The sequence below is a fragment of the Lampetra planeri genome, chromosome 34 (assembly GCF_965212315.1).
Source record: "Lampetra planeri chromosome 34, kcLamPlan1.2.h2, whole genome shotgun sequence".
Classification (NCBI taxonomy): Eukaryota; Metazoa; Chordata; class Hyperoartia; order Petromyzontiformes; family Petromyzontidae; genus Lampetra; species Lampetra planeri.
The window spans coordinates 1,168,374-1,193,374 of NC_136140.1; the positions used below are offsets into that span (position 1 = coordinate 1,168,374).

Sequence of the window (25,001 nt, forward strand, 5' to 3'; positions counted from 1 at the left end):
AACTTGTTGGGTTCATTCTTCTTGTATTCGCGTGTCAAACTCGTTGGGCGCTGCACCCCTCATTGTGTTTCACAAGCGAGGGCTTTTTCTTTGTTCTACTTGTGTTTTTCATAACGGAAGATTTTATTGCGTGAAAATACATTTCGTTTCAAAGTAAATCGTTAACCTTTTGAGCGATGCAGCAACCTCAAAGCCAATGAAATGAAAAACAGGTGCCGGGTGAAATATTTAAAACCCTACGAAATTCCTTCTCCAGCAACAGCTGCAAACCACACATCACCAGCAGGGCATAGGCCGTCAGTCCAAGTGGCCCCATGTTCAGCTATGCAGCCACGGTCATTTCCACCGCCAACTGTGAACCAGTGGTGGACACTCCACATTCCTATGGTAATCCTTTGGCTTTATGGCTTTTCAGACCACTGTGATCAAGCAGCATTTGTTTCAGCATGCAAGCTCTGGCCTGGTTTAGAGCATCTGGGCTTCATATGAAGCTCAGTTTTGACACAAGCAACACATGGTTACATTACACTGATCGGGGTAAGGCAATTTCTTATACAAGCACAATCACTACTTTAGTTGTAAGTCTATGGACTTGTGTTTCTGGTGTTCATATTTTACTCTACCCAGGGAAGTGATGGGCACAGTCGAACACGGAGAGGTATGCGGTATTTCCACCACTGGGCTCAAGGCCAGCAACGCGGATAATAAACATTGCCCCATCGCTCGTTGGTGCAGGAAGACGATTTGACTTGTTTTGCAACTCCGGTGTGGATGGGATGTGTTTGTCTGTCGTCATTCCTGCGCAGGAGGGCTGAGATCATCGCCTCGCGACACAGGAGAACCCGGTTCGACCACAGGTGGGCTGGTAACACCCCACAACCAAGCACCCCCCCCCTCCCCATTTAAACACAGAATCCCAGCATTGCTGGTCCAATCACTCGGCAACAATATTCAGAAAGTCTTTAAATTCACCCAGTCAACTCGTGTGTTTTTGCAAGTTGAAATGCACATTGATTTCGTCTTGAGAGTCTAATGCTTACAACCGTAACACTCCACTCAAATGACAACAGCTGATCTTGTTTGGGAGCATCAATAGCCCACTAAGCTAGCTGCGGAAGTGCCTTGGCAGTGGTACAGACAGGAGGCCGGCATCATCATCAAAGCCTTCATTAAGGAATCAATGCAAAGCCTTTCATGCATGCTTAACCCCTGAATCGCTAATGACTTACCAGCTCCAACCTGCACTCCAGCAATTGACCATTAAGTAGTCAATCTCTCGCCAAAACAAACAACGTCAACGTGGGAGTGCGCCCTTGTCTCCTCCCTCTAACAGTCCTCAGCCATTGGTACAAATTCAACATTCCTATGACGGGGGCCAGTTTTTTCTCCGTAGGATAATTGCTTCATAATTTCTCGCAAGGTGGTAGTCATTTTAGTGACCATGTATGGATGATGATGATGATGATGAGTTGACCCTTGACCAGGATTTCATCTCGTGACCTTCTGATTGCGAGTTGAGCCACCCAGTCGGATACTATGATAAATAATAATCACTCAACAACAATAATAATCACGTGTAGCCCCTTTCAGCCAACACACTGTGGGATGGGCGGCTCTCGACTATGCCACATCAGCGAAGGGGTTTGTATGGCCATACTTCCCCTTGCTGGCCAGTGCGGGCTTCATCGTGCACCAAGTAAGTAGCATCAGTACGTGGGTTTTAGAAACAACCATTTGCTCAGCGTTCAATTTACTGCAGGCAAGTACGATAAAAATCAATGTTGGGATAAACATTTCCCGAGAGCTGTTGTTGATTGGCTTTGCGTCATTTCCTTTGGCTTCGCAGGAAAATAAAACAAAGCCGGCTTGTGGTGGTTCTCCCACTAGTTTTAGAATTCTCGATAGATTCCCCGAGTTGGGCTCTCCCGAGTAATAAAATGTAGACCTGAAGCCTACCTTGTGATACCATATAAATCTAGATACGAAGATAAGATCAGTTCGGCTGAGGGAACACCGTTTGTAAATGTCTTTTTCCTTTTCATTTAGGATAGATGTAGCTATAAATTATCTGGTTCATTACATACTATTACAGTGTTAAATATATTTTTCTATTTGCAGCATTACATCTGAATCGTATTTTAAAATCGAGATCCATGATCTCATCTGCCACGCGGAAACCGTGTTTCCATTCGCGGGGAGAACCTCTCCACGTTTCAATGAATTCGCCAACGATCGTTACCTGGAAGCAAACTGGGGGCCCACTGAGACCAACGTCAACGTCTTGTGTGTGAGGGAGACGGGCGCGGCACGCGAGGCGGTGGTGCGTCTCACGACTCAAACGTTCAGCGCAGAATAAAAGGCAAGGAGTGAAGAAAGAAAACCCCAATGTGGCAACCAAACGCGACGGCAAAAAAGACGACATTTTTAAAATTAATGTGCTAGACACTGGTGACTCTAAAATTAAATGACTATTAATTTCAACAACAACAATAATAATCCTGTAGTAGTGGTAGTAATGATAAAGCACATTGCAATAACAATTCAAATCAGTTTGGAGGAGTTGCCGTTTTTGCATTTTAGATCGTGTGAGCTCGTTTGGTTTGGATCAGTGAAGCTCATTATCATAAAATATCCCTCGCCATAGGAATGTTGAATTTCCACATGTATCCGAGGAAGGTCAGCACAGTGCTAATTAACCAGGGGGACACTTTGCACAGTCAGACATGAGATTAAATTTTATACCTCTGGGTGGAGGGAGTGGTGGCGCAGTGGTTATCGTACCCCACTGTGAACTGGGAGACTTGGGACAGATTCCTGATGGCAAGTGATATCAACCCCCTCTTCATGAACTCGCACTGACCAGCATAGTGAAGTATGGTCAAGCATTGCTCCATGATCCGCACGCCAGGGGAGCTCTTTAAAGGGCAGTCTATTATTATTGACAAATTATTCAACTTTAGCCAGCAGTGGCCAGTGCACGCAATTGCAGGGCTGCACCGTTACCAATCCGACTTCTAACGAAATAAAATTCCGATACATTACATTGCCTATGGTACAAGGCTTTGTTATTCTTAAACGAAATGTCATGTATTCCGTACACTGTATCCTAACTGTTGGGCATGCATGTCAAGTTGAGTTTATGTACAGCGCTCCGAGACGCCTCAAATTGCTGTCCAGTGGGCTATCAAAATACGAGACGGAGCGAAGTGCTGAAGTTGACGAGCAACCCTGGCAAGGGAGCGAGCCAGCGAGTGAGCGAATCGCGCCGTGTACTCGCCATTCAGAAGAAGCGGCCTCTTCTCTTGCGTCTCACGGTCGTCGCGCTCTGAACAGTCGCCGGGCTGTGTGTCTGGACAAGCTCTCGAGCCTGACATCTACAGACCCAACAAACAGAACGGAGCGGCAGCGGCGGCACCAGAATCAGAATCTGTATTGAAACTGCAGGAGGAATCCGATGAGCTATGAAGCTCCGTCACACAGATGCCCAGTATGGGCGGGTCAGCAAGCTACAACAGCAAACAATACAACACACACCATAGGAGTGTACGCATAGAAAACATTGTAAGCAAGTCACTCAAGAAACACTAAGAGCGATTCGTTAAAGCTTGAGCAAGGGAGTAGAAAACAACAAAACAGTCCCAGATCACACCAAGGTAACGCCACACAGCAGCAGTCCCTCAATGTAATGGCACAATGACATTTAACCAACGATACACAGGTAAAGATGAAAGTTACAAATCACATTTGCAAATGTGACTGCTGTATCCTGCACTATTCTTCTGCTTCGAGATATTTTTGGAGGAGGATTTACGACGTTGAGGGAAGGAACAACGTCGTTCCACAACGTCGGTGCCGCAACAGCAAAGGAGGCTTTAGTCACCTTTTCCAATTCTCGTTCCAGGGATATTTAAAAGGCAATTAGATGCGGAGATTTTGTTTGTTGCAGTTCCTATTGTCAATGGCCCCATTATCGTTTACTGCATCGGAGAGAACACGATCCAAGATGCATTTAATTTGAATGCACAAACACAAACAACGACAACAACAACAGTATCGGTTGCCATTCCGCTCCTAAAGCGGCAGTGATGTCCCCTCGGCAGTTGTGTGTGCCAGGCCAGGTGCACTTAAGGAGGCCACACATGGCAGTGTTGGTCATACGCAACGGGACAGAAAAAAGTGTACACCCAGTAGTTTTATTATGCCATGTTAAGGCTTCTTCTTCAGACGGCTGATGTTCGTGTACAGCAACGGCTATACTTTTACATTGGAGGCGGTTGAGGCAGTTAGGGGAGTGGTGAATCATCGCTCCGATGACGACGATGCCTCCTCCTCCGTGTTTGTGAAACGGGCGTGTCAAGGGTAGTAATGTACAATTCAACATGCCCGTCTCACCAACAACGAACTTAAAATCGCTTTCAACCCTACCACCTCGCTGCCTCTCTGAGCCAACGTTTCCTGATCCTTCGAAACGGGCCCCAAACCTTGTTCGCAAAAGGGTTTTGCCGATAAAAATAGGCAACCCAACAAATGAGTGATAGAAAACACATTGTCTTGCGGAGGGAGGTGGTAGGAACGTTGGGTTGCTCGGCCAATGGCCAGGGTCAACGGAGGCGTGGTGTATTCCGCAAATGTGGCCAACTGTGAGGGCGGGCACAAGCCGTCGTGAGTAGGTTAAACGTTGAGTTTTATAAGGGCACCACGGGTGACCAGTATCCTCCCCACCCAGCCCTTCCCAGCCCCTCCCTACCCTCCCCACCCAGCCCCTCCCCATCCTCCCCTCCCCACCCAGCCTCTCCCTCCCCACCCAGCCCCTCCCTGCACGACGGACACAATAATCTCCTGTGGGCTGGTGTAACCAGGAGGTTCCTACCAGTAAAAGACTCCAGTTTAGCTCTCTGCGTGAAAATGGGCCCCACCGTGTCGGGCCTGTGTGTATCAGGCCTCACACTGCCGATGGGACTCAGAAAGTGAAATCCGGCTCACACGTCTCCTGCACAAATGCTGCTGCAAAGCAATCATGTGGAATATTCACGCATCTTGGTCTGAGAGACGTAAATGTGTGGGATTCCTTTTTGGCAGCGAAACAAGCCCTTGTCTGTGTAATAATGATAATAATAATTTATTATTACCCTGAACCCACTAAAGCAGCGAACAAGACATTTGCAGGCCACACTTTCCACAATGGAGAGAGCAAACTGCCCAACGTGTTTGCCTATGCATGAGCAGACACTTTTGACAGGTTTTTTTTTAAAATCCTACATTTCATGACCCGGTTTGAACTCCGTGGATGGGCAAGACTTATTATATTATATCTTTGCAATTAATCCACCTTGAAGAAATGCTTTTCAGAGGGGTTAACATTTCACACCGGCTGAGTAATGAGTGGTTGAGACGGCTCCAGTGGAAAGAGCCCCGAGGCAAAGTCTTCGCTGACAGAGTCTGCTGGACGCTGAGAACGTGCGCGCCGCCACTCGGAGCTGCCCCGAGTAACGGGCCAACGGATGCGAAACGTATTAAGGGGGCCTGTCCAGACGAAAGAATGACGGTGGTTGTGTTATCATTATTATATTCAACGCTCGCAAATCGGGAGGTTTGCGAGTTCAAATCCTGGTTGGCGGTCGACTCGGCCCATCAACGCTCTTGGGGTCAATAAAACGAGCACCAACTTGTCAACGGTTCTTTTCCTATGACTCAACCGCCCGCCATAAGAATGTAGAATTTGCACCACTGGCTAAGAGCTGCATACAGGCAATGAGTACCGACTCGATGCTACTTTGAGGAAGGAAATCACTTGGGATATTTGTGTGATTTCCATCCTCAATCAGCTGAAGGGTCCACAAAATCTCCGATTGTCCTTGGCCCCATTCTTTCTATTATCCAGGAGTAAATTCACGGGAAACCCTGCCAATGATCGGATCGGCGACACTGGTTGCACACAATTCCGCGGATAAGAGAAATTATCCTGTAGTTCTGTGGAACGAGCGCTCAGCTCACGAGCGGAATGCTTCGAGTTCAATTTCCATCTGGTGCGGGTGGGGGGGGGCTGTGGTTGTGGTGGTGGGGGAGTGAACTCAGCATATCATTCCTCCAGGGGTGGTAAACCGCGTATCATCTTGTGGGAGGTCAACCGTGATTGCCTCATGAAGCGACTGGCATGTGCACAAAGGCTACGTAATTTCCCACACTGCCTGAGGAGCACCAATGGGGGTTTCCAAGTGTCTTTATTTTGTTTAACTGGGTGGGAACGGAGACGGTTGAGCAGTGATTGAGCCGGCTCGTCTGAGCGTGAAGGCACTTTGATAACAGGTAAGGGACAACTGCAAATGGCATTACCGCTTGTGCGGGTTACGTGCTAATTCAGGATTTGGACGGTGGGAACAAATCCCAAGTACTGTATGTGCAAGTGTTTGAGCCAGAGAACGAGTCAAACGGTGAGGCACTGTGGAAAAAGTGAGCTGCTGCATAAACAAAGACGAACGTTGGTTTTAGGATTAGGTAATGCGAATATGCTGGTAATGATTTACACCACTCTAAATTTCAGTCTCTTGCAATTCCTCTTTTTAGTCAATATAGTTCTTTGTTTAGTCGGGAATGCCTCAGCCGAGCACTTATTAAGGATGGCACGGCACATCGCGAGCAGGTGGTGCAGTTGGCACCACGTCAGCCCATCTGCCTTCAACTCCCCAGTGCACCTGGTACTCACGTTAGAATGAGTCAACCTACAGAAGGAGGGTCCAACCAGATTTAGATGCCACATTTTATGGCACGAGTGTTGTTAATTGTAGCCAGGAATTAAACCCACGTCATCACGATTGTAGTGCAGAGTGTGACCTACTTTCCAAACCACGCATAGACACAACAGTAGACATTTCCTACTCAGTGGTGGTGATGTTACTATAGTGCTTGTGCCAGGCTCGGTGCACTTTGATACAAATACATTTTCTGTAAAATACTACAATGGGCAACGATGTGTGTAGCCACTTCATGAGATATCATCAACAAGTCCATGCCTGACATAGAAAGCAATGACTGTCCTGATGAAACTGGATTTATGTCTACATTGTACCTCCGTAGTCTAAATCACTCTTTTCATAATTGTTCCAAGGCTCGAACCCCTGCCCAGAATAATTTAGGTTACTCATCAGATGTGTATTTTCCTCAGACCACTCATTCCCAGCAGAAATAATTAGCATGGCAATTAGACACTGGTTTATCTTTAAGACATACATTAACTGTGGAAAAGCCATGTCTAGTGAGGATACATTTTCCAAATATTTTTCATCAGATTTGTCTGTATTTTTCAAGATGTCTGAATTCCTCAATTCTCACACCAACACTGGGAAGTGATTTAAACTGCTTGTAAAACATTACATTAACTTCATCACCAATACAGTTGGTTATCCTCAAAAACGACCCGGTGAACTTTGAAAACAATTACGTACTTTTACATAACATATAGATTGTGTTGTTAGAACCACTCCAGCGTGTTAGGCCATGGAATTCCTTAATAATCCTTTGTACACCACCATAGTGATCGGTAGGTAAACCCAGAACAATAATAAACTCAAGTCAATATTCAAACCCAGGCCAGGGATTTGACTGGGCCCATCATTAAGTGGTTCACCTAATAATTATGCATCAGTGTTCCTCTGCACCACTCAGGTGCTGCCCAATCCATTACATTCTATGCAGCTGCTGGTTTTGCCCGTGGGCCAAGGCAGCTCTTGACTGCAGCGTTAATACGGATGCCTCATTACGCTGTGCCCCCCCCGCCCCCTCTAACGTCCTGACAACGTGTAATTCGTAATTACGGTGCAGAGTTATCAAACGCGTGGCCCCATCTGCTTAGCGAGTGTTGACATAAAATACCGCACGTTCACCATGTTCGCAAGAGCAGACCCATTATGTGACAGCGGTTGTAATAAAATAGCAAAGCCTCCCCTCCTCAGTCCCTTGCAATAAATTGAGTAATTGTACCTGCATTAAAAACTGGGCACATTCCCGGGGCTAATTTGCCATGAGGAAATATTTGCCACTTTTTATAATGAATAGGAATATAAAATAATTTACAGCCCTTTAGCAAAATCCACTGCGCAATAAAAGCCTTGTTGTGTTGGTCATGGGTTGTTTTATTTTGACTTATCAAACCTCACCATTATTGGATCAGTGTGGGACTGGCTCAGAAATCACTCATCTCTGATTAGCATTGGTCACAAATTGATCTCAGGTCACCATGTTCATCGCGCAGCACGCTATGTGACGCTGCTCCATCCATTCATTATTATGAGTATATAGCATACACTCATCTTGTTGGTAGCTCTGCAGTTAAGAGTCCTGGCCTCACAAACAAGGTTTTGAATTCATTCAGTTCGTTAATTATCTGTCCAGGTCAATAAAATGCGTACCCCGTTGTGGTAATTCTTCTAATCAAGTCACTGGCCCATGGAGATTCAACAACACCCCACCATGGGAATGTGGAATGGTCATCACTGGCTCAAGATTGCTGCTCCATTGCTCCCAACAATATACAGACACTTCGCCTTCACCTTTTGACTATGCAGCCAGTCAAAAGGTGACTCAAACTCCTCCATGTATGTTTTCTAAAAGTAATTTGATGAAAAAAATTATATAGCGCCTGAAACATCGGGATGTCGCAGAGTGCTTTACACACGATAAGCGACTTGCATCATTTCTCATATGTGGAAGGGCACCCCCAGTGGCAGCTGTCCCTGTGGGTACAAAGTGACTTGGCACCTGGCCTGCAAACTGGAATTCCTCGTCTGCCAGTAGGGGTCAATGATTGCTGTACGTAATTCCAATTGATTAATTTGTGGGTAATGTTTCGAATTTGGCAATATTTGGACGATGACGCTATCACACAATGGCTTACGACAGCAGAACTACAATAGTCTGAGCTTTTATAATCCGTGAACTCCTGTAACTTATGACCTAACACAGACCCATATGGCAGATTCATGCCTTTTGGGTCTCAGAAAAATGCATAACCTCGGAATCCACAAGTTTATCGCAAATTAATTTAGCTGCTAGTTCCGTGCCCACGCTACTCCTGTAATCGGCAATATTTTTGCTGATGCAGTCGGCAAATCCCTCCCCTAATCCGAGCACACCGTGGCGGTGTGACTTTTAATGGATGATGGATCTCCCGCAGCGTGCCGCGGGTTTTGCGATACGGTTCCACCCCACCCCCAATATCGCCGCAGATAATTATTGGAGATCTGCCGGAGTTTCGAATTACGTCAGGGGATCTTTAACGTCCACTGTGAAGTGGAGGTCACGTAGTATTTAATGGTTTGTACCTGCCCTGGTATTAACCAGGGTGGCCGATTGGCTCGAACCGCCAAGCTCTGCGACAAGCAGAGAATGCGCTACTGCTGGGCCACGTCACATAAATGATAATATATAACAGTTCATAACAAAAATGATGTGCGTACTACTAAAGGTCTTTGAAGATTTGTCATTGAAACGTGTTAAATTATGAAGATGTGTTTAATGTCCTTAATATGCAGTTACAGACATCTCAATTTGCAGTGGCATACTGTCGGTGGCATTCACGCGGAGTGATCTGGACAACAATCCCTACCCACTTGCATTGTGGGGGCAGCAACAATGAAGAGCCTGATGAGTGGTCAAGCGTTAATGCCGTCTCGCTGTTGAGATCCACAAACGTGCAACTTAGAAGCTCAATTTCTGCAACGTGCACAATCACCGGTGTGTCATGCAACTCCTGTTCAAGGGACCACCTCGGTGTAGGACCGTGCGCAACGAATGGCAGTGCAGCCGTATAAAACACAGCCACACGTGACGACATGTGATGACCACGTGCCGCTGTATAAAACACAGCCACACGTGACGACATGTGATGACCACGTGCCGCTGTATAAAACACAGCCACACGTGACGACATGTGATGACGCACACGTGACGACATGTGGTGACTCACAAGGGAGGGGCGCAGTCACCGTGGGTGGGTTGTGGCTGTCTGGGCACTGCCAACATTGTTAGAGACGACCACATTTTTGGACAAAAATAGTGGTGTCAAAAATGTTTTTGTTATTATTTTACTTATGTCATCGGCCTGTGCAGTACACACGACCCCAGGGACAGGACACGGGCGTCCGTATGTGAATAATGATCCTCCGATCATTATTCACAAATGGTTTTGATCCCAGATACAATTTCATCCTATCTCATCCTATAATCCGCGTTGGTCTCACTTCTGATTGGTCCCCTTTTTTCACTCCACCCCTAATACCAATACCCCGCCTTTCGCCACCAAGTGGCGGTGACGTCACCACGGCGCCTGTGCCAGGCTAGGTGCACTTTGAGGCCACGTAAAGTGTCAAAGACTTGCTGGCAGCAGGTCTCGGGACAGACCCGGGTGCCATGGGTTGGCCGACTGAGATGACTGGGAGATGCAGCAGCTGTGCCCCCTACTGTGCCAACTTCTGTATTTTATCCACCCAGCGCTCCGCTCGTTGTTGTGAGCGTCGCTCCTCTGCCCTCCGTTATTGCTAGAGGGCGACTGCCTCCAGCTGCCCAGTAGCAGCGTCCTTCACGAGCCTCCTCCACAGAGGCCGATCTTGACACCGCAGGTACCAGTCATCGGCAAGTCCACTCAGCTCCACATCCTCCCGTACCGTGGTGAAAACACCAAACAAAATAAGCTCGTGCTAGAGACTCCACCCCAACCCCCTACAGACACCGCTGGACAATAATTGATTGGCTCTACTATCTGCAGTGTAACTCACGGATAAGAGGAGTTTATGGGAAAATGCATCCCAATTCAACACACAACATGCTCAGCACCATGCAGAAAATACCCCAACGCAGGATACAACAAGCGACGTGCCTTCCTCGAACGCGTAACACACCTGTAAGACAACATCCCCGTGCATGCCTGTACAAGATCACAACACACTCATCAATAACCCCAAATAAGACACCAACACAATACTATGACACGGTGCTTGTGTATACACACCAAACCTGTCAACCCCTTATCAGTCCCTACCCTATTACAGACAAATTAAGACCATATTGATCACGCCGTCCATCCTCCAGCGTCCCACCACAAGGGAGAAATACAAACAAATAGACAAATAGTTATTGTTGCCCTATTGAAACAGCTGTACGCCGTATGGACCTCAAAACTCAATTTCCCTGGACAAGAATACGAGTAATCCGCATGGGTTGGCAGATCTGACGCAGTGTACCATAACGTGTGTGCTGAACCTCTTTCGCACCGTACGTCAGCCAACCGCGCTAATCGGAGGTGCACCATAACATGAAACCCAAAACGCAGATATACATAAATCAAATAACACGTAAATCAGAGCGTATGTGATATATAACACGTGAACTTGTACAGTTCTGTACTATAAAAACAACACTCCTTTACATCAAACGCAAACATAACTGCCCTTACAATGACACACCCATTATGTACTTACAGAAACTGGCAGCATTATCCACCTTGTGCTGTACATAAGTGACACATGATAATACCACACACACACACGTACATAAAGTACGATAAGACTCTTAGCGACAAATACTATGTACGATTCATAATTTACATAGATATTTTCTGGGTCTCGGAGTGAAATGTGTGTGTGTGTCGTCCACCCTCCTCCACCCGACACGGCCAGACACACACGCGCTGTCACATTGCCGAGTGAGCTGCGTGACGAGCTGGGCACAGCGGTCCACACGTGCGCGTGTTGTGTGTGTGGGGGGGGGGGTGTTGTGTGTGGGGGGGGGGGTGTTGTGTGTGGGGGGGGGTGTTGTGTGTGGGGGGGGGGTGTTGTGTGTGGGGGGGGGTGTGTGTGTGTGTGGGGGGGGGGGGGTGTTGTGTGTGGGGGGGGGGTGTTGTGTGTGGGGGGGGGGTGTTGTGTGTGGGGGGGGGGGTGTTGTGTGTGGGGGGGGGGGTGTTGTGTGTGGGGGGGGGGTGTTGTGTGTGGGGGGGGGGTGTTGAGTGTGGGGGGGGGGTGTTGTGTGTGGGGGGGGTGTGTGTGTGTGTGGGGGGGGGGTGTTGTGTGTGGGGGGGGGGTGTTGTGTGTGGGGGGGGGGGGTGTTGTGTGTGGGGGGGGGGGTGTTGTGTGTGGGGGGGGGGTGTGTGTGTGTGTGGGGGGGGGGGGTGTTGTGTGTGGGGGGGGGTGTTGTGTGTGGGGGGGGGGTGTTGTGTGTGGGGGGGGGGGTGTTGTGTGTGGGGGGGGGTGTTGTGTGTGGGGGGGGGTGTTGTGTGTGGGGGGGGGGGTGTTGTGTGTGGGGGGGGGGTGTGTGGGGGGGGGGTGTTGTGTGTGGGGGGGGTGTGTGTGTGGGGGGGGGGGTGTTGAGTCACGTCAGCACCAGCGTGTATGAACATGTGTGTGTGTGTGTGTCGGGTGGAGGAGGGTGTACGACACACAGCCTGGCCATACAACCTTGCGCATTCTGGACACAAGATTTAACTCGCCTGTGTATAACACACACACACAACACACACACACGGCATCACACACACAACACACACGGCATGACACACACACAACACACACACACGGCATCACACACACACAACACACACAACACACACACGGCATCACACACACAACACACACACGGCATGACACACACACAACACACACACGGCATCACACACACACAACACACACACACGGCATCACACACACACAACACACACACACGGCATGACACACACACAACACACACACACGGCATGACACACACACAGCACACGACACACACACACACGGCATGACACACACACAACACACACACGGCATGACACACACACAACACACGACACACACACACGGCATGACACACACACACGGCACAACAGAAGAGCATCCAAACCTTTAACGCAGCAACACAGCAGCATTGAGCACGCTCCATTAAATAACAACAGTGACGACAAATAACTTCGACGAAGATAAACTTCGCGTAGGAGACGACTCACCTGTACATCAATCAAGGCAGGGCTCTCCCAAGTCACACTTCGGACAGAGCTTCGAGACTTCTACGACGTCGTCTCAAGCGTGAACCCGAGCCGCGTTCATTCCCGATCTTAAACTTTGCTTCGCTTCCGTCTCGTCTTGCCACTCGTCTCTCTCACCTCCCCTGTCTGCCTGGCGTGTCCCTGTCTGCCTGGCGTGTCCCCTGTCTGCCTGGCGTTTCCCTGTCTGCCCCCCCCCGCCCCGTGTGCCTCCTCCTCTGGGCGTGCTGCTGATGCTGCTGCTGCTCCCACCCAGTCCGACTCCGGGGTTTGTGGACCCCGTCCGCCTTAACAGGAGCTCGCTAACAAAACACTTGTGAACGAAGAGGTTGGGATCTTTGTGTTGGCAAGCTGCTGCTGCTGTTGTTGTTGTTGATGATACTGGAGTTGAAGAGCCGCAGTGGAGGGGAGCCGTAGCAGCAGCAGCCTCGCTAATTCTCTGCGTCTCTCGCCCCCCCCCACTGCACAACTCACGGCGCTGAGGCTGCGTCTGGGGGGGGGGGCATCGTCGTGGTCGGGGCTCGCCCCAGTCCATTCCCCTCTCGAGACCCAGCCCGGCCACTGCCGTCACATCCGGAGCACCGTGTGTGCGTGTGTGTACACGTGTGTGTGTGTACACGTGTGCTTAGACAGCAAGTCATGTGTACACGCGTGTGTTTGTGCTTAGTCTGGCAGAGCAACTCGTGTGTACACGTGTGCATGTGTGTGTACACGTGTGTGTGTGTGTACACGTGGGCGTGTGTGTGTGTACACGTGTGTGCTTAGACAGCAAGTCATGTGTACACGCTTGTGTTTGTGCTTAGTTGGCAGAGCAACTTATGTGTACACGTGTGTTTGTGTGTGTACACGTGGGCGTGTGTGTACACGTGTGCGTGTGTGTACACGTGCGTATGTGTGTGTACACGTGCGTGTGTGTGTACACGTATGTGCTTAGTCAGACAGAGCAACTCATGTGTACACGTGTGTGTACACGTGTGCGTGTGTGTACACGTGGGCGTGTATGGGGTGCGGTAATGTAGCGGTCACCGCTATGCCGCGTTACGAACTCAATTCCAGCTCACGGCCAACACCAATGACGATTACCTGAACCGGTCCCGGGCCTCCCCAAGGTCTACTCAGCCTAAAATTAGTACGCCGTGTTTAAACATTGCCACTGGGGAGACAAAGGCAGCCGGGCGTGTTGTTGGCCACCCACCCCTCCGTGTGTCGTGCCGGGCTTCATAGGTGCTCGCTAACAGCACTTGCCCCAACAGTCTGTTAATGCCACACGGGGGTCTTTGTCTCGTGTGTGTGACCCGCTGGGTACACTGTTTATTTTACCCTCTTTCACCAATGCGTCTACCTTCCCAGCACTTAATGTTACGCCCCACACACCACTGCAAGTGGTAGGCGGTGACTGAGAGCGTCTGTGATGCAACGAGCTGAACGGCTGTGTGCAGGAATGTGTGCGCACTGTACCCATGAACCCTCCACCACCGCCTTGCGATCCGCACACACGTGGGATCAATTAGCCCGGGCCAGCGAAAAAAAAACCCACCACGCTCGCAACGCACGGCAAGCAGCCGTGTGTTGCGGCCGCTCCATCACTGCCTGCCTCGCACAGTGATCGCAGAGAAGAAGGGTCATGATCATTAATCCAATGCTCTTTTTTAATTTCCAAAATGTGAAGGGGCCACATAATTGGTGGGTTTTTTTTTCCGAAACACAGCATCGCAGGGTTACTCTCAGGGAGATGCAGTCCGATTTTTTTCAATCAGGTGCCTAATGTGTGTCACATCCTACTTACATGTGACTCACACAAAGACCCCCACCCAACCCCCCATAATATGGTCTTTAACAGACTGTTGGGGCAAGTGCTTAGTAAGATCGGCAGGGCCCACAAGGGGGTGGGTAGCCAGCCCCACGCCCGGCCGTCTTTGTGTTTACAGACCGCACTGGGTGGCCTCGCGTGCACACTGACACACACACATACACACACATACACACATACACACACACACTGACACGCACCACGCGGCGAGAGAGCAGAGTTACTTTTCAGAAGTAACTGCAGAAGTAATGCGATGACTGAGACTGTATTCTCAGGATAATCAGACGCACAAACCCGTGCCGGTCCACACACACACGCGTACAGCTACCGGATTATAAGACGCACCGCCACAGCTCCTTTAAAATACAGGGAGGGGTGAAATGTGCGTCTTTTAATTAATCAGCGTAATACGGTAGATGTAACAATGCAATCTTACAATGAATGACTGGGAATAAAACATGTCCACTGGATGTTTGTATATGTGCGTGAGGTCCTATGTAAACAAATTAACTCCCCCTCCATCCCTCCCCCATTGAGACGAGTCGAGACACGCCGAAAACGAATGACACCATCGATTCCTCCTTTGTGAATGTATTCTTAAATTTAAACACAAAACGTAATGCATGAGTAAGTGCACGCTTAGTAAGAGGAATCTGACTACACGTGACTGTCACGATACGGGATGCGGGTGGCCCTATGAACATTGCAACATGACATTAATTTCCGGCCATAAGTTAACATCTGTGGCGAGTGATATCTGACCCGGTTTTGGGCCCCCTTTTCACCAACCGGCCCCACTGAGTGGCATGGTGAAGTAGGGTCAAACAACCCCCACGATATGACTAGCAGTGAACTGACAAAATGACTGCACATTATTTGCATGTTTATATAAGTGCGATTGTTGGACGGCCATTATGTTTCAGTATGGTGCGTCGGCAATTTAAGCAAACAGACGATCGTTTTTTTTACGGAACGAATAGCGTAAATGAGAACAGTCGAATCTCGATTAAATTTGGCAGCTATGTTGTCTCTCTGGAGACGAGGCCCCCCCACGATGTCTTATGAAATTTGGTCGTGTAGTTTTTGCCGCAAACCACAAGGACGTTAACGTCGAGTTTTGCCAACTTTGTAGAGGGGGCTTCAATCGTTGCAGCCTGCGTGGGAGACACATAGATAACATGCCCTAAACACTGTTTTTGTAAAACAAAAAAACGTGATTTTTCTGTTATTGTAGTTACGTAACTACTGGCCCACAATTAAACGATATTATGGGGGGAAACGTTTTGCTGGATGACTTTCTGCCTGGATTCCTGCCTGGCTGGATGGTGCGTGGGTAATTGGGCACGAAAAGCACCGTCACTTAATGGCACTTTTGGAGGAACAAAACGCATACGTGATGTCACTTCCTCGAACACCATGTTTTAGGATCAACCCGAAATGATATTTTCTTCAGACCATCGTAAATGTCGGATCTAGGCCCAATTATCTCGATGTTTCAGCTTAATCCGAAAACGGTCATCAGATCCGTCGTAAGCGGCATTTCACGAACAACTTGCAAGCCAAATTTCTACCTGCAGAAAAGCGTGGCCAAATGTTCAAGAAGATTTTGCTATGCACGGTCAAAGTGTGGGCGCGTGTGTGTGATTCAGAGATTTGTTGTGATTGGGTGGTAAGAGTAAAAGGGAAGGAGGGCGGCTGAGGAGGCAATGGTGCCAGTGAAGGGTGCCGAGGTGAACACGGTCGGTAAGAACGTCTCTTGTCACCCCACGTCATATATGATTGATGCAGCGAATTGACGGATTGCCAGGGCTGTCCGTGTTTACTTTAATGGAGACAGCTGTGACTGCCTGAACGTCTGTCTTTATGAATGAATGAATGAGACCCAACAGCTTGTTAAAGCTTCCAGAGGCGCGTTGACTCTGTGTGTAGTCCCTGGTGTATAAAACGCACGAGCGTTGCAAGCTGTTGCTTTCAGAATGCGAGCATTAGGTTTCACGCCGTGGTTGATTTAGCTATCAATGGCGGAGGATAATAGCGTGTCTTATTTGGTTAGTCGTATCCTGCAAATTGGTGGCAAACTGTTTTATGAAGTTGCAGAGGGGAGATTGCTCGGCATAAAAATTGTCAGTTATTTCTTAAATATATTGTCACTACTTAAACATGATGAATATTGTCGTACGAGTATATGCGGTACTTATATGGTCGCATAAGTAGATACATTCATTCTCTCTCTCTCTCCTTTCTTCTCTGTGTGCACAGTCTCGTTTCCGATATTTCTCACTCCTTGCACCCTACAACTGGAATAAACTTCCCCCGTTTATTAAGCAGCACTGCCCATAGACTCAACACTGCACCATCGACTCAACACTGCCCATGGACTCAACATTGCACCATAGACTCAACACTGCCCATAGACTCAACACTGCACCATAGACTCAACACTGCCCATAGACTCATCACTACACCATAGACTCAATATGGCCCATAGACTGAACACTGCACCATAGACTCAACACTTCCCATAGCCTCAACACTGCCCATAGACTCAACACTGCACCATAGATTCAACACTGCACCATAGACTCAACACTGCCCATAGACTCAACACTGCACCATAGACTCAACACTGCCCATAGACTCAATATGGCCCATAGACTTAACACTGCACCATAGACTCAACACTGCACCATAGACTCAATATGGCCCATAAACTCAACACTGCACCATAGACTCAACACTTCCCATAGACTCAACACTGCCCATAGACTCAGCACTGCCCACAGACTCAACACTGGCCATAGACTCAACACTGTACCATAGACTCAACACTGCCCATAGACGCAGCACTTCCCACTGTACATTGATCAGCCCCCCTCCTTAACCTCCTTCCGTTCCTCTCACCAAACCCTTGCCCTATCTCCATCGCTCATTCTCTTCCTCTCCCACTCGCCCCTCCACTCCGTCCCGTCCCTCCCCTGTAGCCCTTTCGTGACCCCGTGTGCCCTCACTCACGGTCACTCGTTCCTCGACCCTTGCACGCTCCTGTTATCTAAATCGCTCCAGTTGTTGTCACGCTTTTCAACGTTGTTATAAGATCGCGATGAGATTAGGCGCTCTTTAATGTAACATAAGATAACATGTAAAAACACACACACACCTACAACGTACACATAACTACAGTACAAGGGCATACACACATGCTTAGCCAGGTAAATATATACACACATATCCCACTACAGCGATACAGACTCGTGATGGTAGTGGACACATAATAAAGCCAGCACAATACATGTAGATGGGCCATGCAAGTATGTAATAATAATAATGTTCAATATACTGCTGGATAATAGCCTCGCGACATGCTGTGTCAGTCAGGTTTTTTTTTTACCATACTTCACCATGATGGTTCAGTGTGGGTTCGGTCCAGAACCAGCTCCAATATCCTCATCGCTGCTGTTAGCTGTGGCTGGGAATCCAACTCGGGTCTCCTGGTTCTTAGCGTAGTGCCTTCACCAATGCACCACCGCTCCACCCAGAAAATGCATAAACAGCATGGTACATAGAGATTCAAAATAAAATGACATACATTCAAGCACAACAGATAAATATTACAAATCAAGAGTGTAATGCACACAAACAGCGCTACATGATACAGCTCTCGATCTGAACGTGTCCATGGACGACTTTACACATCCAGAAAGAAGTCGTCAACACAAATGGTGACTCCGTTTTCGTCTGCCCTTCTCGTCCTTGCCCCGCACCTCCGATCAGCACGGTCGGCTACGTACGGCGCGAAAGAAGTGCCACATCCACGCATGCGCACTGCATTCTCCACAATCGGATGCCACGTCCAGGGATACCGCAGTGTGCATTTCCCCCCTCTCCGCGCGCTCCAATCGCGCCGTGCAGCAGTGGAGGAGGCACGACGGAGCCCCCCCCCCCCCACAGACACAACATATCTGGCCAACGTACACGTACGGTCCGCTGTTGTCAATCCACTGCTGGATAAGGACCGCCCAGCAGCCTGCAGATGTTTGGCCACCCTGCACCATGCTAGCCAGCGCGGGGTTGGCAACGGCTGTGGGGGGAAGGGGTGCACACCGATGCTCGGATATGCTGGACTGCCTCTATACCCTTCCCACAGTGCCTATAGCACCTGTTCTCTGTACATGGTGGCCACCCATTGGAGGGCGCCGCGGTGTGGAGATGTTAACGCCATCGCCTGGTATGCAGGGGGTCGTGGGATCGATCCCGGCACTCACGCCTGCATATTTGTAGTTTGAGTGTTCTCCTCACGTGATGATAAGCCACTTCGTTGAGCTATCATTTGTGGTCAGGTCGCTTCTGATAAAGAGCTGTATTGTTCAGTAGGTCCTGCCTGGTAACAATAAACAAAAATAGTCGTTTTATGGTAGTTTATAGTTTGAGCAATACAATCCTGGCTGAACCCTCCTTATCTTCTGAGACCTGACGAGATCGCGATCATCTGCGTGATTTAGCCGGACGGCGGTGGAGCACGCTCGTGGAGGCCGCTCGGGTTGGTGGATCACCGCACAAATGTTGTGAAACTCCCTCCTGTGGGCGTCGAGGTTGCCATACCCCAGTGATGAGCAGGCGCCAATAATTGTCCAAGCTCTGCAGTTCTCTATATATTAAGGTGTTATCAGCCAATTGACGAGTGTTTACATGTGAACGGAAACCAGGGCACCTGGAGAAAACACACGCATGCAAGGGGGAAACGCTCTATCCCACACAGAGGGAGAAGGTGGAGTCAACATGTTTGCTGTAATGCCTTCTCCTGGCGAGCCAGGGGATGACAACCGCGACGCCGACGGGGAGGAAGTTAGCCAACATCTGTGCCGGTGATCCACGGTGCTGGATCGCGGGCTGCCACGTGCATAGCCGACCACCACTCGGCTAATGTGATACAGCCGTTGTCTCAGAAGGCGCTGCACTGCGGAGAGTAATCGGTGGGCCGGCCTCTCTCAAGTAAACATGGCACGGCATTTGTGCATGCCAGCGTCGTCGTGCTAAAAATGATCGACAACACTTCATGAAGTTGAGGATAAAAACGTTGTTTGCCGAACAATAAAGTCCCGTTGTATAAAAGAGGCAATTTAAAGCCGATTTAAACTGATTTCAGAGTTGAGAACAAGGCCTGTGATGGGCTGGAGACAGGGCCCGTTCACGTGACACCATGCAACCGCTTCTGCGGTCAAATTTCACGTTTTGACAAAAATGGAACAAGCACGACATCGCCATGTCAATTTTGAACTATTTTTGGTAAAAAAGAAATCTGCAAGTGTTTAGACAAATTTTTTGATTAATTGGGGCCCCCATAGGGCTTAACGTCCTTAAGTGTCAACATGACATGACGTCTTGGGGTCATGCGTTGAGACGTTGCCTTGCACATTAACACAGTAACATCATGGAGGTGGAGCTGGAGCTTTGCTGTTGCTTGTCCATGCCATCGCTGTCCGAGGGGCCTTGGCTAAGGAGAGCTCAATAGATACTCTCTAGAGGGCATTAGGCCTACTCTTCCACAATAGCCAATGAGTATAAAGTATTTTGTTTGTGCAGTCATTGGTCAGGCGACAATTTTGTGATTGTCATTTTTTTTTGAAATTCACGGAAAAGTCACACCGCCCCCACATATGGCATTCAAGAAAAGTAATAAAGAAAAACGCACAGCGTTTCTTTTGTGGGACTCTGCATGTCTCCTTATCTGTGTGTATCTACGTGTCCCTGTGTGTCATCTCCGTCTCTGTGTATGTCTATCCCCGTGTCCCTGTGTGTGTCTATCCTCGTGTCTCTGTGTCTATCCCCGTGTCCATGTGTGCGTCTATCCTCTTGTCCCTGTGTGTATCTATCCCCGTGTCTCTGTGTGTATCTATCCCCGTGTCTCTGTGTCTCATCTCCGTGTATCTCTCTCTGTATCTATGAGGGCCAATTTCTCACGGTTACCAGTTTCCCCCCCCATCCCAAATCACCTCCTCATCTTCCACTGTTTCTACAGAGCCATTCCCAACATTTCTCAATGGACATTGTTCACACAACAGTGATTTCCCTTAACGCCCCTGACCTCAGTGACAACATACACGATATTCATTTGCGTTGTTGTGGAGAATATAAATAACAAAATACATAAGCCAATGCCTTTTTTAAATGTGTCTCTCCACTTAGAATAAATGAATACAATTATTGTTTGCATAACCCCATCGGCCGGACAGCTAACTGGCAGTGCTTGATGTCCATCAGCAGCATTGATTCAGTGCAAGCAATTCGTGAACTGGCTTCCACAAACGGTGTCTCATCAGCAGACTCCACCTCGCTTTCATACATTTCTGGTGCACTGGTGGATGAAACTGCGTATATAAAAAATACTTGATATATTTTGATATGGAGAGACATATATGGAGACATTGCTCGATCTACACGTGAGATCCGGCTTTAATCGCGAGCCTAGATTCAAACGCAAAAACCCTGGCAATGTCAGCCGAGCTCACCCGCCCCTACTGGACATCTGTATGAAAGAGCTTTATAGCTCATCGGAATCCTCCTGCAGTCCAAATAAATATTGTAATTATCTCACCATAGCCCTTGAGCCGTTGAGCCGCCTCTTAAAACTCATTTCATTTTGCCATTAATTGTGCCAACTGGCTAGTATATCTGCAAACAGAGGCTTTTACTTCAATGCACTGGACTTAATCAATTTGTATTAAATATTAATGGGTACTCAGAAGGTAGTTACTTCCATATATCTCGCTGAGGTAAAGCACAGCAGACAAATATTATTGCGATGTGATCTATAACTTGTTGAAACGTGGCAGAGAAGCAGCATTTAGGTATAAAATGGTAATTAAATAGGCAGCTTCCTCACTACAAGTACTTTGCGTTTCATAATTTATCACCGCGCCATTAGAATTTCTCACCCGTTCACAATTTATACATATTAGATATTTAAAAAGCAGAAATAAGCTATTAACATGAATTACAGTGTGCACAGCCTAAGAGAAGGCGCGATAATAGCAGGCATCATCCAGATAACGTATGCCTTGGGCATAAATACTATACGGTTCATTTAAAATAAACTGAGACCCATGGCTATGCAACACTAACTGCAGTTTAAACTCGAAAGGAATTATAATGGTGCAATGCACACAGATACATTTCAAAATTATGTATGGGAGATTAATTCTAACCCCAAAAAAATCATAATCTCGCATCACTTTTTTTGGCACTTCTTTTCCGATATGCTGAGAATTCATTGCAATTTATAAGTTGAAGGGTGAGGCATTGCATTAGTCCATTAGCATATATATTAATAACATGCGAAGATAGACTGCGCTATTAAGAACGTGTAAGAATGTATACGCGGTAATATATGGGAAGACGATCCTTGGGTAGGCAACACGGCGTTCGTATGCACGTGCCATGCCGCATGCCACATGCAATTGTGAATTTGACCGTTTTACAGAGCGCGCAAGCAAGCGTGCAACTGCAATAGAACAAAAATTGCCCCGGTGCTGTGCAATGCAATCGTTGCTACTAAGGGATTATTAATAATGAAGAGAGATAGGATCTCATTTGTCATGAGTGGATGGTGGCAGCTTGTTTGAAAATAGTGGGAGATAATCCACCCCCCCTCCTCCTCCCTTCCCCAAAGATACAGAGCGAGGGGGACGGAACGATTGCCTAATAGAGTTGAGTGGAGAGGAAAGAATGCGTGTGTATATTTCTCTCTAATGTGATGCAGATTAAATGAGATGTAGGTCAGACCCTTCAAAGTAAAACTTTCACACGAGTGCATTGGGTGGGCGTATCTGTTGTATGAGTACATAACAGACACGTTGACATGCACGTTCAATGTACACATTGCACAGACTGTACGCACATCACCCGACTATCCGAATAGACTGTTGCGAATGTGATTTTAGCAAATTAAGTCGAGGACTGCACAGCACACTAAGACTGCGTTTCGTTTGTTGGCCTTCCCCCGCACCTCCGATTATGACGGTTGGCTACGTACGGTGCGAAAGAAGTTCAACATACACACGTACTCGGTGTGGCCAGCAGCATCACAGCCAATCAACGATCGGTGTCACCCCAGTGCTGGTGTTTGTACACCTGCGCCAGGTAATCATTTAAGGCTGGGTGGACCCAGGGGAGGCCCAGGACAGTGCTTTTAGAGTGGAACACGCAGGAGGCTTTCGCGACCAACATTATCCACAATAGATGTTGCTGGGTTAGATTGCGTAAATATAAATGTGTCGTTAAACCCGCCGCCACCCGACACAGCCAATTAGTAAGATTTGTCGCATAAACAGAATGTGTCAATTCGTTACTAGTACAGCACACCGGAGTGTTGGAGAGTTAATCCACGACATTTGCAATTCGAGTACGACGTTTCGCCAGTATAATTACAACTAGCATCATCAGGTCTATGCAGATTTGTGTAGAAATCCTCCCTATTTCGGTCTTAAACATTGTCGAGGGATAAATGCGATGTCGTCACTTGTGAGCCAAGTAATCTCGATGATCTTAACCGTTGGAGGGGTCTCATCGCCACTGGAGTTGTCACGATGTTCAGCCTCAACGCGATTCAATGATTAATGATCGTGACCTGCGGCCCGCGGCCCAATCCTGCGAACGGTGTTCTTCGTTTTGTGTTTTGGATGTGGTGAATGGAGCGGCCTCTAGTGGCTTCAACGGGTCATGTGATTCCGTTACAAATGATAGACACGCATTGAACAATGTGGATTCTTACATACGCAATTCGATACCTGTTCTAGTGAGCTTAAGAATCGATGTTAATCGATGACATTCATTTAAGGCAAATACAAAGATGCCCCATAGAACATTTAACGGACTATTTGGACATGGGCTGTTAGTGAGCACCTATTAAGAGCGGGTTAGGGGGGTGATGTGGCCAGCAACAGTTCATGACGTATCTGGTTTGTATTCTAATTCCTCGTCTTCATCTGTCGATCAGCGTAATTAAAATATGCATATACATACTTACTTGAATATCTTAAAATGTTGTTCCATTTTCTCGGTCAATAGTTGTTACAGTATTTTTTATCATTTTTTTTTTAATAATTTTGCCTCATGCACTGATTAAAAAGTCTCCCTCGTGCCGATATTTACACATCGCACCAGGTACTCATTTGAGGCTGAGTCGACCTAGGGGAGGCCCAGTACCGGTTTAGAGTGAGCGGGAATCGAAGCCAGGTCGCCGGGTTCGTAGCGCAACGCGCTCACCGCTGCACCACTGCTGCCCAAATCACTACCCCACAACTCTCTCCACACACACACATATATTATACATCCATGATAACAAGGCACATCCATACATACATTCATAACACATGCATACACGATGCCGTTCACAAGTGACACGCGTTTGACTCTGCACACAAGATCCTTGCTGTTCAGGTGCCAGGCACCGTGTTGACACTCGAGGGAGTGTTTGTCACATCATTGAGACATCAGCACGCGTCGATGCAAAATTTATCAGCGCCCCTGCCGCGGGAGGCAGGGGAGTGTCGTTACCGCCGTCGAGACGAGCCCGCCCGCCTGCCCGCCCGACTCCTCCACAGAGACGGATCATCGTCCAGGTCCACGTGGCGCAGAGACGCGCGCGTGCTCCTGTGGGCCACGTGGTGTCAACGGCAGCAGAGTTGGGTCAGGTGGCAAGGGGCACAACGGCCACGCTTCTTGCCAGTGAGCCCAGGGGCATTGTCGCTGAATTGGTGGATAATTATGGGCGCGTTTAGAGACATTGATGCTCCTGCTGTTTTGGAGTGACTCATGCAGCCAGCTATGGCTACAGGGTTTTGGTGGTACATGTTGTTTATGTCGTTTATTGTTAAATTTCGGTCACAGTTCCTTTGATCACTGTTACATTGCTTTTATGGCTTTATTTTGGTGATTTCGAAAAGTTTTTATGGTTTGGCCATGTTTGTTTGTTGTAGTACGGAGTTAGACTGATGGCCTTAATCTAAGTTGTCTTGTGGTTGTTGTTGTTTGACTTGCATCCCACTGGGATTTTTGCACACAGCGTTGGTGTACGGTGCTTTTTCTGGAATATTTTTTTGCTGTTTTTTCCTGGATTTTTCTGTTTGCGCATAGTCACTTTAATATGTTTTTTTGTTCATGTTTTTGCTTTTTGTT

At 48.0% G+C, this 25,001-nt stretch overlaps 1 protein-coding gene across 2 annotated transcripts in view; it reads right to left on the reverse strand.

Annotated features, from left to right (window-relative positions):
- The window catches only part of LOC144730016 (uncharacterized), a 38,491-nt gene extending 24,919 nt beyond the window's left edge, over positions 1 to 13,572 (reverse strand). Inside the window, exons 1-2 of one of the 2 annotated variants that reach the window (XM_078610462.1) lie at positions 12,983 to 13,568; positions 3,278 to 3,374 (exon numbers count right to left, since the gene is read on the reverse strand). In XM_078610462.1, coding sequence (XP_078466588.1) covers positions 3,278 to 3,374 — 97 coding nt within the window. In that variant the 5' untranslated portion in view covers positions 12,983 to 13,568. Of the gene's footprint in view, positions 1 to 3,277; positions 3,375 to 12,982 lie in introns of both variants that reach the window. The other variant, XM_078610461.1, reaches the window with a different exon arrangement.
- Between the last annotated feature and the right edge of the window lie 11,429 nt (positions 13,573 to 25,001).